This window comes from Neofelis nebulosa, chromosome 13, assembly GCF_028018385.1.
Source record: "Neofelis nebulosa isolate mNeoNeb1 chromosome 13, mNeoNeb1.pri, whole genome shotgun sequence".
Taxonomy (NCBI): Eukaryota; Metazoa; Chordata; class Mammalia; order Carnivora; family Felidae; genus Neofelis; species Neofelis nebulosa.
Genome location: NC_080794.1, coordinates 34,281,694 through 34,305,245, shown reverse-complemented (window position 1 = coordinate 34,305,245; position 23,552 = coordinate 34,281,694). Strand labels below are relative to the sequence as shown.

The 23,552-nt window shown below is 39.1% G+C and overlaps 1 protein-coding gene across 7 annotated transcripts in view; it reads right to left on the bottom strand.

Moving 5' to 3' along the window:
- TET1 (tet methylcytosine dioxygenase 1) overlaps window positions 1-23,552 on the bottom strand; it is a 135,820-nt gene that overhangs the window by 87,622 nt on the left and 24,646 nt on the right. For 4 of the 7 annotated variants that reach the window (XM_058696521.1, XM_058696523.1, XM_058696524.1 and 1 more), the window contains exon 3: window positions 8,444-8,497. In XM_058696521.1, coding sequence (XP_058552504.1) covers window positions 8,444-8,497 — 54 coding nt within the window. The other 3 variants (XM_058696527.1, XM_058696526.1, XM_058696525.1) reach the window with 3 other exon arrangements.

Genomic DNA, 23,552 nt, shown 5'->3' with positions numbered 1-23,552 from the left:
ATTCAGACCTGGACGGATGATTTGAGACAACACAGTTTCTCTTATACACTGAGATGTCACTATAGTAACATCTAACGGTTCCAACTTAACTGACTAAACTTAGGCCATGATATGTATTAATTTGATCATTCATGAAACTAACATTTATTGAATTATAGGCACAAGGTATTACACTAAGATATTCTGGAGACCACAAAGTTAACTGCTGCTCTAAGCCTAAAAGTTATGATTGTTCTCATAACAAAAACAATAATGATGGTGAAAGCTATCATTTATGGAAGATCAACTACATATGGGATAAATTAAGAAAATTAAAAATTATGCAAGCTGCCAAATAATCCTGTAGATTAGTTACTGCTCCCCTTCTACAGATAATGAAAATGTGTCTCAGAGAGTTCACTTAAAATTTCTTAGGTCATGCTTCAGATTCTACATCTCCCTTTCTCTCTCTAGCTCATCCCAGCTTTTGCTCTGTCTCCCAAAAATAAATAAAAACACTAAGAAAAAATTTTTTCTTAGGTCATATAGTAAATAGAAGAAGAAGATGCAGAGCTTAACTCAGGGCTATGTGACATTAAAGGTCACGTACCTTCCTTTGGGTGCCGCTGATTCAGGAGATACACAGTTCAAACATGAACTGTAACTGTATGTTCAAAAATGAAAAGTAATCAAAAGCACTAAATGTTTATGATATCAACATTTAAATACTCAGAAAATTTCGATATGTTTTTTCCTATTTTGTCTAAAGTAATTTTAAGCTTATTTCAAAAATTGAAAATTAGATAACTTTGTCTTTTTCTAAAGTAGAATGAATACATAGGATATTAAGTGAAAACATTGCTTTCTAAGAAAAAATACTTTCAGATATTTAAGATAATTTTTTGATAATTTAGTGAGAACTTTATTATGTGACTCTTATCTGTAAAAAAACAGGCTTAAAAGATACATAACCTGGAAACATCACTAACACTTATGTTCTGCTTCAGATGTCTTCATATCCATCTACCTTTGTCTCTGTACCCGAGTTGTGTTTTTTAAGTTTGTTTATTTATTTTGAAAGAGACAGAGACAGCACAAGTGGGGAAGGGGCAGAGAGCGAGAGGCAGAGAGAAAGAATCCCAAGCAGGCTCCCTGCTGCCAGTACAGAGCCCGATGCAGGGCTGGAACCCACTAAGCAGGGAGATCATGACCTGAGCCAAAACCAAGTCTCAGATGCTCAACAAACTGAGCCACCCAGGTGCCCCTGTACCTGAGTTCTATAATTCAAACTAATCATCAAGTGTGAGATTATTTTTCATACTGATGATATTCTAGCTTTATTAACAGAATACTTGATTCTATAATATATTTATAAATAAAGGGGGAAAGAGAAATTTAGTGCTTTCAAGGTTTAAACTCTTATTTCTGGGGCACCTGGGTGGCTCAGTGGATTAAGCATCGGACTTCAGCCCAGTTTATGATCTTGTGGTTTGTGGGTTCCATCCCCACATCCGGCTGTCTGCTGTCAGCATGAGCACTCTGCAGATCCTCTGTTCCCCCCCCCCTCTGCCCCTCTCCCACTTGCACTCTCTCTCAAAAATAAATAAACATTTAAAAATAAATAAATAAACAAAGTCTTATTTCTGATATTCCTCATGATAAAAAGCAGAAATTACATTTTTACAAAGAAAGAAAAGGCTTTCTGGGATATAAGTTATATATTTCTTTTTATAATTTTGTAAATATTTATTTATTTTTGAGGGGGAAGGTAGGGGCAGAGAGAGAGGGAGACAGATGATCCAAAGCAGGATCTATGCCCAACACCAACAAATCTGATGCAGGGCTCGAACTCACAAACCATGAGATCATGACCTGAGCTGAAGTTGGACCTTAACCAACTGAGTCACCCAAGTACCCAGGTGCCCAGGTTTAATGAAAGAATGAAGTGAATATGCTGCTAAGAAAGTACACATTTTCTGAAAGACTCAATAATTTTAGTAACATACATTACACCTTCAGATATAATAATATACTGATAAATTACTATATGCCATGCTGTCTTAACCACTTTACATGTATTAAAAAATTTTTTTTAACGTTTATTTATTTTTGAGAGACAGAGAGTGACAGAGAATGAGCAGGGGAGGGGCAGAGAGAGAGGGAGACACAGAATCCAAAGCAGGCTCCAGGCTCTGAGCTGTCAGCACGGAGCCCAACACGGGGCTCAAACCCAGGAACCACGAGATCATGACCTGAGCCAAAGTCAGACATTTAACTGACTGAGTCACCCAGGTGCCCCACCACTTTACATGTATTAAATAATTAATTTAACTCTACAACAATCCTATGATCTTATGTGGGTATGTTTAGGTGTGTACTATATTTAAAATTAAATACACACAATATATAACACTTAAACAATTTAGTTATTTAAAATAACCTGGTCCCTATAATAAGTTTATTGTTTAACATCTGGTTCCTTAGAACCATGAAAAGAACATGTGTTTTAATCAAATTCATATGACATCAGTAATTTTTAAAAATAGATGATAAAACTACAGCATCTCTTCTCTTAAAATCTGTCACATGCAGAAAGTCCTGCTTTTAGTTCAAAAAGGATTCAGAGTCAGCCTTTAAAACAATAAATCAGGGGTGCCTGGGTGGCTCAGTCAGGTAAGTGCCCAACTCTTGACTTTGGCTCAGGTCATGATCTCGTGGTTCCTGAGTAGGAGCCCCACATTGAGCTGTGTTGGCAGTGGGGAGCCGACTTGGGATTTTTGTCCCCCGCCCCGTCCCCCCCACTTGTTCTCTATCTCCCTTTCAAAATAAATAAAAATAAAGCTTAAAAAATTTAAAAACTAAAAAAATAACCACAATAAATCATCAGAACAAGTCAAGAAAAGATTCTATAATCTTTATTCTCTTGCTTAGGCCACTGTGGCAGGTAAATCTTATCATCAAATCTTTAAATAAACATTTTTAGAACATATTTTGGGCATTAAATTAATTACACTTGAAAATTAATTACAATACTAGTAACGTTTCAACAAAAATTTAATATTTTTTATTTAGCTCTTTTTATCTGACTCTTCAGAATACATTCTAGTCCAGCACTATCAAAACACAAACACAGTATCAAATGAGCATAAACATTCAAGAAACAAGGTATATATTCTTTTCTTAGCTAGGAAGAATTCAACAGATTTTTTTTTTTTTTCTGGTAGCTTGAATGAAATTTTCCTCAAGCCCATTCACCCCACTTGGCTTTTATTCACTGATTCTTTGGGATCATTCCTAGAAATTACAGAATGAACATGGGCCTTGAGTCACTGGAAATGTACGTGCTCCAATAATAAATGAATGATTTGACTGTGTGTGAGCTTGGCTTAGTGAGAACCCAGCCCTGAAATCAGTCTGATCATCTCTGGGCAAAATGCTATATTACAATTTCTGGGTATGCAAACCAGAAGCCCCATGTGTGCCTTTGATCATGTGAATAAACACTGTTGGATGAGCACACATCTTTGACAATTTTTGCCAGTTTATGACATAATGAGGAAAATAAGGACCATGTGTTGAATCATTAAACTAAATAATTAAATTTATATGACTGTCCTGTATCTGAGATTATCTTCTTATACTTTATACGGATTTTTTAAAGCTAGTATTGCTTTGCAGATACTGTCATCACCCACTCTGAATTTTTTCCGCACTGCTCTATTATATTCAGAAGACCGGGATTCATTGCACGAGACTATGAAAGACTATCAAAATGGCATGCTTTTTTTCCTGAACAATGGTCAAGCTCCGCATGTGATCTATCACTTAAATTTGCAACATGTTACTATAAATCATAGAATGTTACATTATAACCAGAGTTAAGAAAAGTTTACTAATGATTTTTTTTTTTTTACTAACTGAAACAAAGTTGTAGATAAGTGTGCAGAGAAAATGTTTTAGTAACGTTGTTATCTTCCTTGTCTCCTAGCTTAATGGGTTTTAAAAATAAAGAAGGTAACTCAATGATATCAAATTTGGTACTTTTTTCAGCACTAGTATAGGTAACAATTTACAAATGAAGTAAATTTCCCTAGCTTGGCATTTTGTTTGTTTGTTTCATTCAAAGCATGTACAATTTGTAATTTTTTCATTTGTCTTTAATTTTGTTTTGTTTTGTTTTTTTGCCTGCCTTCCCTAAGTAATAGTTAACCTCTATGAGGGCAGAAATAATTTTGGTCTTGTGCACCATTGTAGTCCCAGCATTTAGTAAATGCTAAGAAAATATTTATTGGATATAAATGATGTTGTTCAGGAAACTGAACTTACTGAGCATTTACTATGTGCCAGACAATGACGGTACTAGATATTTTGAATGTCACTATGTCTTGCAAATCAAGACCATGTATGAATATGATTTATTATTTATTCTCCTTTTAAAACATAATTCCTAAAGACCTAAGAGTAGCTATATGTGAGTGTCTTCTTCTCTCCTAGTGAGATACATGTCTTATGTCCCCCCCCCTCAGCCCCCCCCCAACTTGTTCTTTTCCTTTATCAGCATCATCAAGGAAGGAAGGAAACAGTGAAGAGTAGGGCCTGCCAGTGTAGAAGCTAGCAGGAAGATCACTTAGCTTTCATTTTTTTTCTAAATAATCTGTAGACAGTTTCCTGGTTTAATATCCACTGACATTTCTTTAAATTTGTTCACTCAGTTCTTCCAAATACTACTTTGATGATATTTTGTAACCAAATAGCTAGAAAATATCCCTTATTGGCCTAGAAAGAGTGTGTCTAATTACAGAAGGTATAAATGTGGCCCACGCTCAGGGATGCCCATACTTTTTATTCTGAATGATTTTAGATTTACAGGTAAGTTGCAAACACTGTATGGGGTTGCTTATATACACTTCACCCAGCTTCGCCTAATGTTACTCTCTTATGTAATAATGGCTCTAGTACTATTTTTGACTCTACTATACTGTCCCTGTGGTCACTAGTGATGCTGAATATGTTCTGTTTGCCCCTCTAGGTCCATACTCCATCTTATACACCCTCTTACATGCCACAGGAAGTTCACTGGGACGTATTTTATCCGTATGCTCCCTTCCCTTTTGGCTTCTGATTGGATCCGCCAATGAAAGCAGCAAGAAACTGGAGGGCAGGGTATTTATTTCCAACCCCCCTACCTCCCGACCCAAAGAATTTTATTTCTGCAGAAACATCCCTTTACCAAATCCACAACAAAGCCCTGCGACATCTCTTCCACTCCAGTCATGCTTTATGCCTGGATACCTGCTCCCACACGCTGGTCTCTCCAGGCCTATGGGTGGTGAGAACTCTCTGCTGTCACTAACTCTGGGATGCTTTGACATCCCTAGTTTTTTCTTTAATCTTACTTATAGTTCTTAAACAATTCCCTTTTTAAATTCCCCCTCACTACCCCCAAATAACTGTGCGATCTGATTTTTTTCCCAGGGACAATGATTGGTAACCTAACCAAAGTGATATTACTTTAAAATTGATTTTCTCTTAAGAAAATTTAAGGGAATATATCCTTTTACTCTGACACACCAAGTTGAGATTATTCATGTAAATGTTTCTACCAAACAGAGCTCCAAGTCATGCCATTCACAAGTGCAATATTATGAATCAATCACTGAAATTACTTCATACGTTTAGCTTGCTCAAGAGTCAAGGAGACAATTACAGCACAGCCAATAAGCTGCCATGTATATATCACAGCAACTCTAGTGATAATCAATAGGGTTTCAGTTGGAACCTGTCCTCCAGAACCAGTGGGGGCAAGCATCTGTGCCAAGCCCCCCCCCCCCCCCCCATCATCTGATACCCATTCCGGCTATGAGTGCTTTGGACAGAAACTGTCATTTCATTTAGAGGAAATTATCTCTCTCGGCAGGGATTGGAGGTCACATCTACAGTTTTAAATTAGGAACTACAATAGAATAAATATGTTATCGACATAGATAGTAGATTGCTTAAAAATTAGAGGTATGAGACATACCAGGCAATTTCAGCCCCACAACTGGATTCAATATTTAGTTGGCAAGTTCAGAGTAGGATGGACAAGCTTCAAGTCTGCACCCAATTTCCTTAATCAGACTCTTCACCTATCCAACTGCTTCTCCACAGATAATGAAAGTGAAGATCAGCGGGGATGCCTGCAGCATCTACCCTGACAAAGAGCAGGGGACCCAGGAGATCTGAAGATCTAAGAGGCCAGAGTCAAAGCAAGCAGACTGGATCTCTGGCACAATGCCAAATGCAAAGAGCCAATTACAAAAGGAGACCAAGTTGTAACCTGTAGACTCCCGTCACCACTCTCCCAGGTAGCAGCCTGCTGGAACCCTAAGTCCTCACCTACAAAACTTTAAACTGAAGGTTGTGCTCTTCCCCCTCCCTCCCTCCCCAAGTATGGATTCAGTTTTCCTAACATCTCCTTCAGGGTTGTACCATATCCTACTTATTTTACCCATATCAAACGAAAATCTGACAGCATTTTAGCATTTCTACTGTGGAGCAAAGAAACAAAGCTTTCTTTGGAGAACAAAATACATTACAGCCAACAGAAAACTAAGAAAACATTTTAAAATGCCAACATCAGGGGGAAATTATTATGTTTTCCTTTAAGGGCATTTCCCTACTCTTGTACAACAATTGATAGATAGAGGAAAGTGAGCAACAATTCAGTTCTGCTTTCCGTGGCCCATGAAATTCAGCCACCCACAGGCATTTATTTTAAAATAAGTCAGAGTCCATTGCCATGATTCAAAAAAGCAACACACAGTATATTTACTTCTGAAATTTATTTCAGGTGACAAGACACCCACAGACTAACAAAATAAACATAGAATTAAATAGTATTTCCAAAGCCCAATTCTACTTCTTAGCAAAGGCAGATGATGCTTTAGCTACCAAGCTTAGTCTATATTAGTGTGTCCATGTAATTGACCTCTTTCTCCTATACCCTCATTCCACCCCCTGCAAATTTGAGAGCCATTTTAACAACAGCACTAAAACAATTTCTCACTTGAAGATTTGAAGACAAAACACCTAAGATGGATACACCCAACCCAGAAAGTGTAAGAAGAGATGAAGAAATATAATCAGGGCTTTTGATGATATTAATTCTATAGTTAGAGGAAGGGAAGGAAGTGAGAGGGGGTGAGTGAATCAACATGCAGAAGAAAAACAGGAGGGGTTAATTTACCCTGAAAATAACCAGTATTCTATTTGTCCAGGCCCAATGAGAATTTGTGCCAAGCAATTTCATTCATTTCACGGTGCCTAGAACACTGATGACTGTGTGGTAAATATTAAACAAATACTCGTTGGTTGATGAAAATGTACATGGCAATGCCATATACACACAGGAAACAGAAACTCAAGGTGGTCAGACAAATTTGAAAGCAATGCAAGGTTTGGTTCTCCATGGTAATAACATTTTCAAGGCACACAACTGGGGAAGCAAATGAGATAAAAATTTGCCACATCCATAGCTCAACATGTTGTTCCTCTTTGAGTGCTAAAACTTTATTTGCAAAAGAAAAGCTAAGATTAGGTTTAGAATATTTTTAATTATATATACATAATATAATTTTAAAGACCAGTTAAGTTTTATTGCTTAATATGTCTTTATGATTTAAAAAGGTTACTTGCTCAGGTTGGTTACATTTTAAATAGCAATATACCACTTGAAACCTTTAACCCATAAGCACCCATTTACTGAACTAAAGCTAGCCTTGAACTTTTAGTAAGCCATATGCTTTTAAATTAACCCTTCTAAATACTGTACAAAGCTCATAACACAGACTGTTAGCTTATAGCTGAATTAGGTTACTACTAAATACTCATTAGGCAAACTATTGAAAATAATGAAACCATGCATATTCCTACAGCTCTATGAAGCCCGAAATTAAAAATGATACAGTGAGAATTTGGGATTAAGCAATTTGGCTGATCTCAATGGCTTACACATTTTAAGTTGAACTAAAACCTCTAAGGACCTTTTCCTTTGGAAAGAAAAACCACACATTTAAAATAGTATCTAATGGAAGGTCTATTAAAATCACAATGGATCATAGCTGTCAACTTCAAATAGTGTCTCTCTCCTTAAGAGCTTAAGTTTACACACTGGTGCAACACCACAAATGCAGATGCTACAAAGGGATCTACAGAGGAAAAACAAATTTTATTCACAACACTTTGCATATAAACTTTTCCTTCTGGAGACTTGCGTGTGGTTGAAAATAAAGGATGCTAATATGCACATTATGCAGCACATCAAGAAAAGAGAAAACACTTTAGTTGAGTGAAAATTCATTTATCTACTGAAAATCCGGGAGAATTCACATCCACTGTGCTGCAAATTTACTCCTAAGTGACAGAAAAATACTATATGAAATGGAAAAAAAAATTAAATATGATTTAATCAATAGCTGATTACCTTTAAAACTTTGGGCTTCTTTTCCCTCTGGGGCCTCTTGTTTTCTTTTATAACCTAAAAAAAATCAAATTGCAAAGTGAGCCTCCGTTTAAGAAAAAAAATTAGCTCCCACCCCCCCAAATTTTTTGGCTATTTCTCTAGAAAACTACTTATACCATTTAAAATCATCAACATGTTTGCTAGGCAGAACCTAAAGAGCTTATGTAAAATGTATACTTTAAAAGTCACTGAAAAAAAGCCTTGCATAAAGATGAAGTAGGGAAATACCCTTTTTTCCCCTTAAAGTCTGTCTTAATTAGCCTCTGCATTCTTCACAGCGAAGCCCACGAGGTAGCCATCTTGCTTGCTTCTGCAGAGGAAGCCTCTACAGTGGAACAGTTCTGCAAACTGCTTTTTGGTATTATTATCATGGTGTTTAAAGGCAGCCCTGGCCTGCCAGCACTGTAGACGTGCTGGGCATGCCTTTTGCAAAAACAGCCCCACAAAGAGTGCAGCCAATGGCAATGCAGAGCTTAGCAACTCCAAAGTGATCTTCTCTGCTAGCCTTCCTAGACAAAGGATCTCCTGTGCGGCTCCGCTCTCACCACAGGACACAGGCAGCCACAAGCTGCGACATGGAGTGCGCTGCAGAGGATCTGGTCGCGCCGAAATCACAGGAGGCTTCAGCAAAAACAATGCACACAAATCCCCCAGGTCTCCGCCATCGGATCGATGGCGGAGGCTCCCTGATTAGTAACCTCTTGGCGGCTCCGAGGGCAGGTCTGCGCGGGGGGAGGGGTGCGCGGCTCTGCCTCCAACGTACAGGAGATATAACTGAGCCGAGGGGGGCATTTGGGCTTGCTGAAACTCTGGAAGGTATTGTGCATTTTTACTTTATAAGGCAAGGCTAAATATTGGCGATATTTAAGGCAGGGAGGTTATGTGAGGACAGTGTAGGCTCAGCTGTTGGGCTGCGTGTCTCATTCCCCGGGAACCACACCTCTTTGCAGCAGGCGCTTTGCCCAGAAACACAGCAATTTGATTTCTGTCAATAAATGTCCAATGACAAAGGCGGATTAGAAAATACTAATGAAGCCACTTAAAAGGAAAAGGACAGGATGAGGACAAGGAGAAGGGGAGGAGTTTACAAAATGTACTTGCCACTCTGAGTGGCTGGAGAAAAAAAAGACTTCTCTCTTGCTCTGCACATTTCTGGTGACCTTCATTTCCCAGAGAAAATTCCTACTGTCCCAAGGTGGGCTCAGACCTTTGGGATAGAAGGGGCACCTTTGGCTCCTCTGTCTCCCAAGATCATCAGCTGTCACCGAGCATCTCCCGGTGGAGCTGCCAAGTGGGTCCCCACGTGCAGCCTGTCTGCGCAGCAGGCTGATGGTCAGTCGGGGCCACCCACTTCCCAGGAATTGGGAGCGAAGCCAGAGGTGGCACAGGCAGCCACCCACACTCACGCACCTGGACCGCCACTGTGCCCAGTGGGTGGTAGGCACTGGGAGAGCTGGGCACCAGAGCCAGAACTTGCCAGACCCTGAGAGTGGCAGAGCCAGAGGAGTTCAGCTCCCTCCCCTTAAGCCCCCTGGCCAGGCAACAGTGGCAGGAGAGAAAGAACCAAGACAGCTGCTGTGAGCTGGCAGGTCTCAAGGTCACTGCCAAAATGTAGTGAAGAGGCCAGTCACAGTCCCATCATAGCCACCTTGACAGCTGCACAGATCTTGGGAAGACAGCCTCAGCTCCATCCTCCCAGGGCCAAAGTTTCAGCAACACATTTAGGGGATTGGCAGGAGGGCCTCCCTTGCCGCTCAGCCAAAGATGGGTTTTCCACTTGCAGTTGGATTCAGAACAGATTCCCACAACCAGAAATCAGGAACAGAGCGAGGGCCGGAAGGCCTGTATTTCATCACCCTGGATTCCTAGCCTTTCGGTTTGCCACAAAAGCACGCTTTTCTTGTTAGGATGGTAAGTCCAACATGCACTCTTTTCCGACTTTAAACTACCTCTCTCTCACCTACCCACCCTCAAATTTTTAACAAATGTAGAAAGCAAGCCTCCTGGTAGCAAAACCAGTGGATTCTGACCTATCTACATCTTTCAGGGCAACTTCAAGCACACTGTGCCCACACCAAGAAGCTCTCTGTGGTGAATGAAGCATCCCCGAAGCAGGTAGGAAAACAGGACATAATACAACAAGATTTGAAAACGGCCCTACATTTCTTTTTCTTTGAAGTTTGTGTGTGTGTGCATGATAAAATATACATAACATAAAATTTGCCATTTTTACCATTGATAAGTGTACAAATTTAGTAGCATTACATTCATTCACAATGTTGTGAAACTATTCCCCCCCCCCTCCATTTCCAGCTCTGTTTGATTATCCCAAACAGAAACTCTATATCCATTCCACAATAAGTCCTCATTCACCTTCTCTCAGCCCTTACTACCTTTTATTTTGCCTTCTGTCTCTATAAATTTGCCTATTCTAGTATATCATATAACTGCTATCACACAACAGTTGGCCTTCACTTCTTGTAATGTTTTCAAGGTTCATCCATGTTCTAAGATTGTCACAATTTCATTCCTTTTTTTTTTTTTTAAATAAGATATTTTTTTAAGTTTGGGCCGCCTGGGTGGCTCAGTTGGTTAAGCATCCGACTTTGGCTCACCTCAGGATCTCAGGGTTTGTGAGCTGGAGCCCCGCATCGGGCTCTGTGTTGACAGCTCAGAGTCTGGAGTCTGCTTCAGATTCAGTGTCTCTCTCTGACCCTCCCCCCCTCACACTCTGTCTCTCTCTCAAAAATAAATAAACACTTTAAAAAAAGATATTTTTTTAACATTTATTTATTTTTGAAAGAGAGAGAATGAGCAGAGGAAGGACAGAGGATCTGAATTGGGTTCTGTGCTGATAGCAGATGTGGGGCTCCAACCCATGAACCGTGAGATCATGACCTGAGCTTAAGTGACTGAGCCAACCAGGCGCCCCAGAATTTCATTCCTTTTAAAGGCTCAATAGTATTTCACTGTGTGTATATACACCAAATTTGTTTATCTGTTCTTCTGTTGATGTACATTTGGGTTGTTCCCACTTTTTGTCTATTGTGAAAAATACAGCTATGAACATGGGTACGAGTATCTATTTGAGTCCCTGCTTTTAATTCTTTTAATATATACCTAGGAGTAGAATTGCTGGATCATGTGATAATTTTGGATCATATGATAATTTTAATTATTCAAGGAATCACCAAACTTTCTGTGGTGTCTATACCATTTTACATTCCTGTCAGTGCATGCAAGGGTAAAGTTCCTTGCATTTCAATTACAAATAATGCCTCTCCCCCTTGAATACTTGAATATAATTTTTAAAAAGTATCAACATTTTCCCAGCTTGATTGCTCAATATTTAGTGAAGTTGGCCATGATATATAATAAATCATATGCTGAAAATCAACCTATTACCTATGTGATCCATGTTCATCTCAATAAAACAAAATCAGGCTCCAAGTGTTAGGTGTACCGAAAATCCACATCAGTGAGAAGGCAGACCCCTTTTTAAAGCCCCACTGACAGAATTTTCACTGCATGGGATACTCATGAAGTCATACAACACTGCACTTGGCAACCTAAGCAAACAGTGGAAGTCTGTGTGCCGTGTTCTGCAAAATGAATTAATAAATAAAGCCAAAGCTCATCTCAGCTAAATATGAGGGTTAATTAAAGTGACCAGAGCTCACATTGACTCAAAATAGCCAACTGATACTATACCATGAAGATCTGCACTTGTTTGAACACAGAATAGATTGGTAACCTGCATTGGTTGTGACCATCTGCTCTAAATCCTATACTTAGTGATTTGTCAGTCTCTCGACTCAAGGCTTAGGTGATGGCAAGCTTTGATGGAGAAAATAATCAGACATTGCTAGCTGAGAAATTGGAGGTCAGGAAAGCCATTCCCACTCTCTTATCACTCAGGGCAAAGTACACACCACTAGATTGTGATGGAAAATGGCAGATCAGAAACTAAGAAACCCTGTGTTGCAGTCTTACTTACTCAGAACTTGCTTATGTCACTTAAGTCTATTTGTTTTTCTCACAAGAAATCATGATTGTTAAGTTGCATGAGTTGTACTTAATTTTGTAGTAACTTCTAGGTTCTTTCAAATATTACAAAATAGAATCTCTTTTCTCTTAATCCCATGATTGTAGGGGCGCCTCAGTTAAGTGTCAGACACTTGATTTCAGCTCAAGTCGTGGCTCCGCATCAGGCTCCACGCTGACAGTGTGGAGCCTGTTTGGAATTCTCCCTCTCTCCCTCTCTGTCTCTGCACCCCTCTCCCCTGCTAAGGCTCACATGTGCACTCTCTCTCCAAATAAATAAATAAACTTAAAAATTTTTTTTGAAATCGAATGATTGTAGAACTAAAAGAGAACATCAGAGAAAAAAATTGAGTCTAACTACATTATTTCATAGATAAACTAAGGCTCAAAGAGATAAAATTACTTAATTCACACTACACAGGAAGTTAGAACTTGACTTGAGCTGAAGTTTAACTGTCTACACTGCTTTGTCTATAACTCCTCTTCGTTTTCAATACCCAACAATAGACATTGGTAAATATCCCCCAAATAACCTTTAAGGTTGAAACATCTTCAAAACTACACACTCTGGGAGCAGGGGGCCTGGGGGACTCTCTTGGTTGAGTGACTGACTCTTGCCTTCCACTCAGGTCATGATCCCAGGGTCATGGAATGGAGCCCCACATCAGGCACTCTGAGTGTGGAACCTGCTGGGGATTTCTCTCTCCCTCTACCCTTCTCCCCTGCTTGCACTTTCTCTCTCCCCCTCTCTCTCAAAATAAATAAATAAATTTAATTTAATTTAAAAAAATTTTTTAATTTTTTTAATGTTTATTTTTGAGAGAGAGAGAGAGAGAGAGAGAGAGAGAGAGAGAGCGCGCACAAGCCAGGAGAGGGGCAGAGAGAGAGGGAGAGACAAAGCAGGCTCCAGGCTCTGAGCTGTCAGCACAGTGCCTCATGTGGGGCTCAAACTCACGGACTGTGAGATCATGACCTGAGCCAAAGTCAGATGTTTAACCAACTGAGCCACCCAGGCACCCCTAAAAAAATTTTTAAATGCAAAATCCTACATACTTTGTAGTGGCTCATATTCCTAGAAGACTGGTATTTAAATGAATATTACATTAAATGTGCTTTTAAAAAAGTAAATCTTGTGCCCTCAGAGATAAATTTATGAATAATTTTAAAATTCTACTTCTCTTTCTAAGCATAAGCCATTCTGCATCCACAAGAAACAAGACATACAAACACCACCTAGGAGGAATTTTCTTCTAGGTTAATCTCAGGAGTGATCATGCTTTCTCAAATTGGACACCTCTGTAGCACAAAATCCTTCCAGTATACACCCCACTCCCCTCTCCCATAAAATCCTTCTATATTTCTTTTCTTACACGTTGTTGGGGGAGAGGGGGTCACAGCTTTTGTAGTGATACCTGGGTAAAGATATTTTAAGTACCGTACTTTATAAATTTCCAATCATTAAGAATAAGAAAAGGATGGCTCATATTGTTCACAATTCTTACAGAGATCTTGAAGTTAGCTTGGTTTTATTTCTTGTGAGACACAGAAACCTTAGGTTAATGGGAGATCTTCCTGGGTGATTGGGTAAACAATAATAGTCTGGGTATAGGTGGCTGATCTCACACAGCCTTCCCTGGCTTCTTTCTGTCCCCCACTTCCTTCCCTGAGGCTTATCTGCAGTGACCCTTTTTTCCTTCTAAGGGGCCAGGTCTACATAGGGTCTATCCCATTCCCTCTAGCAGTCCTGCTTAGTGCTGGTAAAAGTAACTGCTTTTGGGGGCCCTTGGGTGGCTCAGTCAGTTAAGCGTCTGACTCTTGATTTCAGCTCAGGTCATGATCTCACGGTTAGTGTGTTGGAGTCCCACATTGGGCTCTCTGCTGATGGTGCGGAGTCTGCTTGGGATTCTGTCTCTCTCTCTGCCCCTCCCCTGCTTGCTCCCTCTATCACTCTCTCTCAAAATAAATAAACATTTTTAAAATTTTTAAATAAAAAATAAATAACTGATCTTCAAAAATAAGAATTAAGGAACAAGTGAAGGATGGTCTTCAATAATTGCCAAGGGAGGGGCGCCTGGGTGGCGCAGTCGGTTAAGCGTCCGACTTCAGCCAGGTCACGATCTCGCGGTCCGTGAGTTCGAGCCCCGCGTCAGGCTCTGGGCTGATGGCTCGGAGCCTGGAGCCTGTTTCCGATTCTGTGTCTCCCTCTCTCTCTGCCCCTCCCCCGTTCATGCTTTGTCTCTCTCTGTCCCAAAAATAAATAAAAAACGTTGAAAAAAAAATTAAAAAAAAAAAAAAATAATTGCCAAGGGAGAACTGTTGTCAGTGAGGGGAAGCAGAGATAATGCCAGAGATTAATGGGGCTGAAATATCACCTCTCCCTAGTTTCTCAACAATTCTTAGTACTAACTTCAAATTGACAAGTTTACTCCATTACAGTCTAAAGCCATAATTTGACACAGAAATCCAAAGAGTATGTATAGGTGCTTGTCAAAAACAAATCACAAAGGATGCTGATAGTTAGAAAATGTCCCTTTTTGTGAATGATATATTGAAATTTGCTTCTTATTATTGCTAGTCTGTCCTGTGTATTTTATATCAATAATATCTTTAAAAAAGAAAAAAAAAGGAAGGTCTCTATCTTTGGGCTCCTTCTCCACGTGCTAGAGAGCTGACACTAGATAGCACTGAACCCTCAGTTTTTAGATAATCCTATTGTCTCATCAAGTCTAATAGCAAAATCATAAAAATTCAGTTTCTCTGAGAAGCTCTAATCATTTTACGTACACACAACTTCTTTCCTGAGGTTTAGATCTAATTATCTCATAAGTTTAACAAAATCTAACTTAAAATTGTTGAACAACCTTAAAAAACTCCACATCCAAAAACATTTTCTTTGAAACTTGTTAATTCATTTTTTATAATGAACCTTTCCATTTAAATCTTTAAACAACTTAATAATAACAAAAAATAAATAATCAAAACCCATACGATGACTTCATAAATGTTGGGGACTTCTAATATGCAGAAATGGTGCTGGGCCTGGCCCTCAGAACCTAACATCTCAAGGGCCGCTTGAGTGGGTCAGTTAACCATCCAACTTCAGCTCAGGTCATGATCTCACCTCTCATGAGTTCGAGGCTCATGTCAGGTTCTGTGCTGACAGCTCACAGCCTGGAGCCTGCTTCTAAATCTGCGTCTCCCTCTCTCTCTGCCCCTCTCCCACGCATGCTCTCTTTCTCTCAAAAATAAATAATTGTTAAAAAGAATTTAAAAAGAACCTAACATCTCAGGAGAGACACAAACAGACAATCATGATGCAGTATAGAATGGGGATGAGCCCAGAAAAGCTATGAAAGAGAAGTCTTCCCAGAGGAAGTGACATTTCCACTGAAACCTAAGGAGGATAAGCAGGAGTTGGTGACATTTAGAGGGAGAGAAGAAATGTATGTGCCCCCGATGAAGGTTCACAGCATGTGCAAGGACACTGGCAGCACTATGACTATGGAAAGTCACACTGGAGCGTGGCTGTGAAGGAGCTAAGGGGACAATGAATATAAGAGGCACATGGATAGATGTAATCAGCCTTTAAATCTCTACTTTTCCAGTTTGAAATGTTACTTTTTTTGTACCGTTTTCCATAATTAGTCCTTTCAAAAGCCAACAATGATGCTCCTATTAAATTCATCATCACAGAGAGTGTGATGCTAAGTGAAATAAGCCATGCAGAGAAAGACAGATACCATATGGTTTCACTCTTATGTGGATCCTGAGAAACTTAACAGAAACCCATGGGGGAGGGGAAGGAAAAAAAAAAAAAAAGAGGTTGGAGTGGGAGAGAGCCAAAGCATAAGAGACTGTTAAAAACTGAGAACAAACTGAGGGTTGATGGGGGGTGGGAGGGAGGGGAGGGTGGGGGATGGGTATTGAGGAGGGCACCTTTTGGGATGAGCACTGGGTGTTGTATGGAAACCAATTTGACAATAAATTTCATATATTGGGAAAAAAAATAAATAAATAAATTCATCATCACAAATAACAGCTACTTTTTCAAAGGAAGAACTAAGGAGGGGCGATTGGTTTGTCTTAGATCTGAAAACCCTTACTTTTCAACTAGAAATCACCCTTGTATAACTAAGTCTCCTAATCAGAGAAAAGTATATTTTGAAAATGAACGTATGCAAAATTTTTTGTTGAGACAAGATCAGTTATTCAAGAAAGGTTAACTCCTTTAGTCCTTGAACTCATTTCCTAGAGTTTCACACAATCTATGGAGAAATGTATTTGTCTGCCTAGAAATAAGTTATATTCTTTCAGCAGGGCAACTACTGGACAGATGTTTTTGATGTTTGGAGTAAAGGGTGCCCTTTGTTCATCCCGGTAATGGAACAGAGAATAGCAATTATATTGGAGCCACTTCATACCTTTGGTGTTTCTGATTTAATGAATAATTCTTTTTCATGGAACTTAGCTCAGGTTGAGAGAAGACAGGAATTACCACTTTTTTCAGGGAGAACCAAAAAATAAATAAAACCAAAAAACTTGCCATTGAGCCTGTAATATTTTTATAATAGTAGAATGCCTAAAATTAATTTTTCCCAAAGTCTGGTTTTCCTGACAGCCAAATACTTATTCAATGGACACATTAGTTCTTATGTAACATAATAAATAGGGCACCTGGGTGGCTCAGTTGGTTAAACATCTGATTTCGGCTCAGGTCATAATCTCGCAGTACCTGGGTTCGAATTGCACGTCAGGTGAGCTCAAGCCCCACTATGGGTCAACAAGAACCCCGCTTCAGGAGAACCCCACTTCTCTCTCTAAATCTCTCTCTCTCTCTCTCTCTCAAAAATAAATAAATAAATAAATAAATAAATAAATAAATAAGACAAATAAAATAAAATAAAATAAAATGTCCTCAAGGTTCTTCCTACTTCTTACTAGGTCCTCAGTTCTTCTAACTTGGCACCACTTCTGTGTTTGAAGGTGATCCTTTTGAACTTTTGCAATATAAAGCCCTTTAGAAATACTTTGTGAAGTCCAGAGAAGATATACTTGCCGTAACAAAAGAACAAAAAGGTTATTTTCATCACAGTTCACCTTAGAAATCAACAGGTATAGAGCTCAAGCTTGTAGCTGTGCTAAATGTGCAGACTTAAATTAAAAAAAACTTGCATATCTTTGTTAGGAATGTTTTTGCATAAATGATTATAATAGTGTTTCCATAGATACTTTTTTCTTTTTTTTTTAAGATTTATTTTTAAATAATCTCTATGCCCAATATGGGGCTCAAATTCACAACCCAGAGATCAAGTTGCATGCTTTACCAACTAAGCCAGCCAGGGGCTCCCATAGATACTCACTCTTAGTGGCTACTTTAAAAAATGCAATTTCCCCCAAAATGTGTTTGATTTACCTGACTTCCGAATACTTATTCAATTGCCTCTTGTTTAAAAAAAAAATAAATGGTTCTTAATGTTTTACTATTATTTATAAATTGTGAATGCCCATCATTAACTCTTTAAACTGCATCATTTGAGAATGAGTCAAACTGCATTCACTGATGCTGTAATTAAAATTTTAACTTTATGAACATAAAGCCATATTTTATAGGGTTACTTTTTGCTTCGTCATAATAAATGAAGTGTTAGTGGGTTTGGGGGGATTAAGGATTGCTATACCCACCAATTGTCTTAATCACTAACTATGCATGTAATAAAAGAAAATTACTGTAGATGTCTTGAAAAGAAAGTTTTGGGGCACCTGGCTGGCTCAGTCAGTGGAATGTATGACTCTTAATCTCAGGATTGTGAGTTTGAGCCCCATGTTGGCTATAGAGATTACTTAAAAATAAAATCTTAAAAAAAGAAAGAGAGAGAGAGAGAGAGAAGCTTTATTTCCTCCTGGCCTATACATCTTAAATATATTTTTAAATTTTTTTTAATGTTTATTTTTGAGAGACAGAATGTGAGCAGGGGAGAGAGAGAGATATATAAATATCAAAATATTTGAGGGGCTCAAACTCACTGACTGCAAGATCATAACCTGAGCCACCCAGGAGCCCCAACCTTAAAATAGGATATTATACAATATCAAAATATTATCTTAAATAAGATCAGTATGTCCCTGGTGGGTCCAAGTCCCAACTATACTATTAAATATGGGACCTTGGGGTACCTGGGTGACTCAGTTGATTGAGCATCTGACTCTTCGTTTCGGTTCAGGTCATGATCCCAGGGACATGGGATGGAGCCCCAAGTTGGGAGCCTCCTTAAGAGTCTCACTCTCTCTCCCTCTGCCCCCTCATGCTCTATCTTTTCCAAACAGGAAAAAAAAAATCTTTAAATATGGAACCTTAAGCAAGTCAACCTCCCATAGACTCAGTGAAGGACAATGCTGACATTAGGTTTAAATGTTGAAATGACTATGAAAAGCATGTGATATGGTGCTTGGCTTTCAGGCGGTTCCATTACAGCAGCCAAGAACCATGACTGTCATTAGTTAAGAAAACTGTATATGAAAAACAGTGTAATAAAAAAAAGTAAAGAAACAAGTGTTGGCAAGGATGTGGAAAAAAAGGAACCCTCGGGCAGTGTTGGTGGGAATGCAAACTGGTGTAGCCAAGGTATGGAAGTTCCTCAAAAAATTAAAACTAGGGGCGCCTGGGTGGCTCAGTCAGTTGAGCGGCCGACTTCGGCTCAGGTCATGATCTCTCGGTCCGTGAGTTCAAGCCCCGCGTCGGGCTCCGTGCTGACAGCTCGGAGCCTGGAGCCTGTTTCGGATTCTGTGTCTCCCTCTCTCTGACCCTCCCCCATTCATGCTCAGTCTCTCTCTGTCTCAAAAATAAATAAACGTTAAAATAAATAAATAAATAAATAAATAAATAAAATTAAAACTAGAACTACTATGTGATCCAGTAATTCCACTACTGGCTATTTACCCAAAGAATATGAAAACACTAATGTGAAAGGATACATGCATCCCAATTTTTATTGCAGCATTGTTCGTAATACCCAAATTATGGAAGCAACCCAAGTGCCCATTGGGAGATGAACAGATAAAAGAAGATGTGCTATATATACACAGTGGAGTATTATTCAGACATAAAAATTAACGGAATCTTGCCATTTGCAACAACATGGATGGATCTAGAGAGTGTAATGCTAAATGAGATAAGTCAGCCAGACTTATTTGACCATACGATTTCACTCATATGTGGGATTTAAGAAATGAAACAAATGAACAAAGTAAAAAAAAAAAAAAAAAAAAAGACTCTTAACTCTTAGGAACAAACAGATGATGAGAGAGGAGGTGGGTAGGGGGATGGGTGAAATAAGTAAAGGGGATTAAGAGTACACTTAAAATGATGAGCCCTGGGGCGCCTGGGTGGCTCAGTCGGTTAAGCCTCCAACTTCGTCTCCGGTCATGATCTCACAGTTTGTGGATTCGAGCCCCGTGTTGGGCTCTGTGCTGATAGCTCAGAGCCTGAGCCTGCTTCAGATTCTGTGCTCCCTCTCTCTCTCTTTCTCTCTCTCTCTGCCCCTCCCCTGCTCATGCTCTGTCTCTCTTCCTCAAAGATAAATAAACATTAAAAAAAAAAAATATATATATATATATATATATATATGATGAGTATGATGAGCCCTGAGTAATGTATAGAATTGTTGAATCACCATATTGTACACTTGAAACTAATTTATAACACTGTATGTTACCTATATTGGCATTCAAAAAACAGTAATGAGCAATTAACGCTAATTTAATATAAAAACTGAAGATATTTAAGAACACACTGTTTGGGGACATCAGAACCTCTCCCAGATAAATCTAGTATCAACAAGACTTCTGCTAGACTTGGGGCATTCTAATTCCACCATTCCATCATAACATAATCTTACATTTATTAATTTAAAAAGAATATAAAGGGGTGTCTAGGTGGCTCGGTCGGTTAAGCGTCCGACTTTGGCTCAGGTCATGATCTCACGGTCCTTGAATTTGAGCCCCGCGTTAGGCTCTGTGCTGACAGCTCAGAGCCTGGAGCCTGTTTCCGATTCTGTGTCTCCCTCTCTCTCTGCCCCTCCCCTGTTCATGCTCTGTCTCAAAAATAAATAAACATTAAAAATAAATAAATAAAAATAAAAAGAACATAAAACTTTCACTGTCATTGATAATAGATTTGATAGTTTGGAAAAACCGTCCCGCTAAAGACAATTAGAAAAGCTGCACAAAATATAAAAACATCTGATAGAAGGCATAGGAGAGTGTAGAATTACCATACCAAGATTCAGAGGGGAATGAGTCCAGGAAGGGTAAAAATATTTTAAGTAAAAATATAAAATTTGAGAGAAAGAGGTAAAAAGCTGGCTAAAGAGAAATGTAACCTTGGAAGTAAAATATAGAATCAGTGGAATTGGCAAACTCAAAGAGTTTCAATATTTGATTCATGTCAAAAAAGAATTATAGTTTTGGGGGCGCCTGGGTGGCTCAGTTGGTTGAGCGTCCGACTCTTGGTTTCGTCTCAGGTCATGCTCTCACAGTGATTTCAAGTCCCATGCTGACAGCACAGAGCCTGCTTGGGATTCTCTCTCCCCTACTCACATTCTGTCTCTCAAAACAAATAAACTTAAAAACAAAGAAAGTATTATAGTTTTGCAAAATTAACCTATAAGACTCTTAAACAACATCTATTTCAAAGTTTCACAAGTCTGAAAGATAGCATCAATGCCCTTAGCATGACTATTCACAACCAGTCTGCCTCTAGGTTCCCCTCCTCCACATCCTCTGGCTTCTTCACCTCCTGCTTGTTGCCTTCACTTGAGAACATGGTGGTTAAAATGAGCACATACCATCCAAGCCAAGGGTTCTTTCAAATCCCAGATCAACTGTGTGGTCTTAGACAAGTTACTTGGCCTGTCTAAGCATTAGTGTCTTTATTTTTTAAAAAATTTTAAAGCTTACTTATTTATTTTGAGAGAGAGAGAGAGAGAGAGAGAGAGAGATTGTGTGGTGGAGGGGGAGAGAGATGGAGAGAGAGAGAATCCCAAGCAGGCTCTGTCCTGTCAGAGCAGAGCCCAAAGTGGGGCTGGAACCCACGAACTGGGAGATCATGACCTGAGCCAAAATCAAGAGTCAGACTCCTAACCAACTGAGCCACCCAGGCACCCCTTCAGTGTCTTACCTTATCCACTGGGGGAAGAACGTATACTTGATAGAATTGTTGTAAGGATTAAATGAGACAATGAGTATGTCAGTAGTTAATACACTATTGGGCACTAAGTAAGTACTCAAAACATGATAGCTGTTATTAACCTCTTCAGATAAATGCTTACTGCATACCAGTTCCACATCTATGTTCACTATCATTCAACTCAACCGACATTTGTTTGGTGGCTACCCAATGCCAAACACAGCATAGGGAGGGACATGAAGGGCAGGAAAAAAAATCCTGGCCTCTTCAATCAACTCAGTGATGTTTCAAAAAAAAAAAAAAAAGATTAACGCTCAGGTCATGATTTGGTGGTCCCTGAGTTCCAGCCCCATCGCAGGCTCTGTGCTGACAGCTCAGAGCCTGGAGTCTGCCTTGGATTCTGTGTCTCTTTCTCTCTGCACCTCCTATGCTCTTTCTGTCTCTCTCAAAAATAAATAAACCTTAAGGAAAAAAAAAAAAAAAGATGGGCCTTTGGGAAATGCTTCAGTCATAAGAGTGGAACCTTAAAGAAGGGACTAGTGCCTTATAAAAGAAGCTCCAGAGAGATCTCCTAGCTTACTCTACCATATAAGAACACAGTGAAAATGCACCAGCTATGAACTATGAAGAGGGCCTTCACCAGAATTTTATCATGCTGTCACCTTGATCTTGGATTTCCCAACCTCCAGAACTTTAAGCAATACATTTGTGTTATTCATAAATGACCCAGTCTGTAGTATTTTGTTATAGCAATCCAAAGGTCTAAGGACTAAGACAGAATTGCAAAGTATTCATGGAAGATATACAAATGGTCAATAAACACATGAAAAGATGCTTGACATCATTAATCATTGGAGAAATGCAAATCAAAACCATCATGAGATAATCACTTCACATTCACTAAGATAGCAATAATCAAAAATTCACAGGTGGCTGAGTTGGTTAAAGCACCCAACTTCATCTCAGGTCATGATCTCACAGTTTGTGAGTTCAAGTCAAGCCCCATATCAATCTCTCTACTCTCAGGGTGGAGCCTGCTTTGGATCCTCTTTCTCTTCTCTCTCTCTCTCTCTCTCTCTCTCTCTCTGCCCCTCCCCCACTCGTGCTCTCTCTTTCGTCTCTCAAAAATACATAATAAAAAAGTAAACGTAAAAAATTGGAATAATCAAAAAGATAATAACAAGTGTTGGAGAAGATGTGGAAAAATTAGAATCCTCATACATTGCTGCTTGGAATCCAAAATGGTCTATTTTGGAAATCAGTTCGGTAATTCCTTAAACAGTTACCATTTGACTCAGCAATTCCACTTCTAGGAATATGCACAAAGTAACTGAAAACACATGTCTACAGAAAAACCTGTACACAAATGTTCAGAGCAGTATTACTTATAATAGGCAAAAAGTGGAAACAACCTAAAAGTCCAACAACTGATGAATGTGCATACAGAATGTGGTTTATTCATACAGTGAAATATTATTTAGCTATAAAAGGGAACAGAGTACTGGTATATGGTACAACATGGATAAACTGTGAAAGCATTATGCTAAGTGAAAGAAGCCAGACACAAAAGACCAAATACTGTATGATTCCATTTACATGAAATGTCCAGAACAGGCAAATCCAGTGACAAAAAGCAGATTAGTGGTTGCCAGGAGCTGGGGGAGGGGAGAATGGATGACTGCTGAGTGGCACAGGGTTTCTTTCAGAATAATGAAAATGTTCTAGAATTAGATTGTGGTGATGGCTGCACAACCTTGCAAATACATTATAGAACACTAACTTGTGCACTTTTAAAAGAGTAAATTTGATTATGTGAACTCTATCTCAATTTTTTTAAAAAGA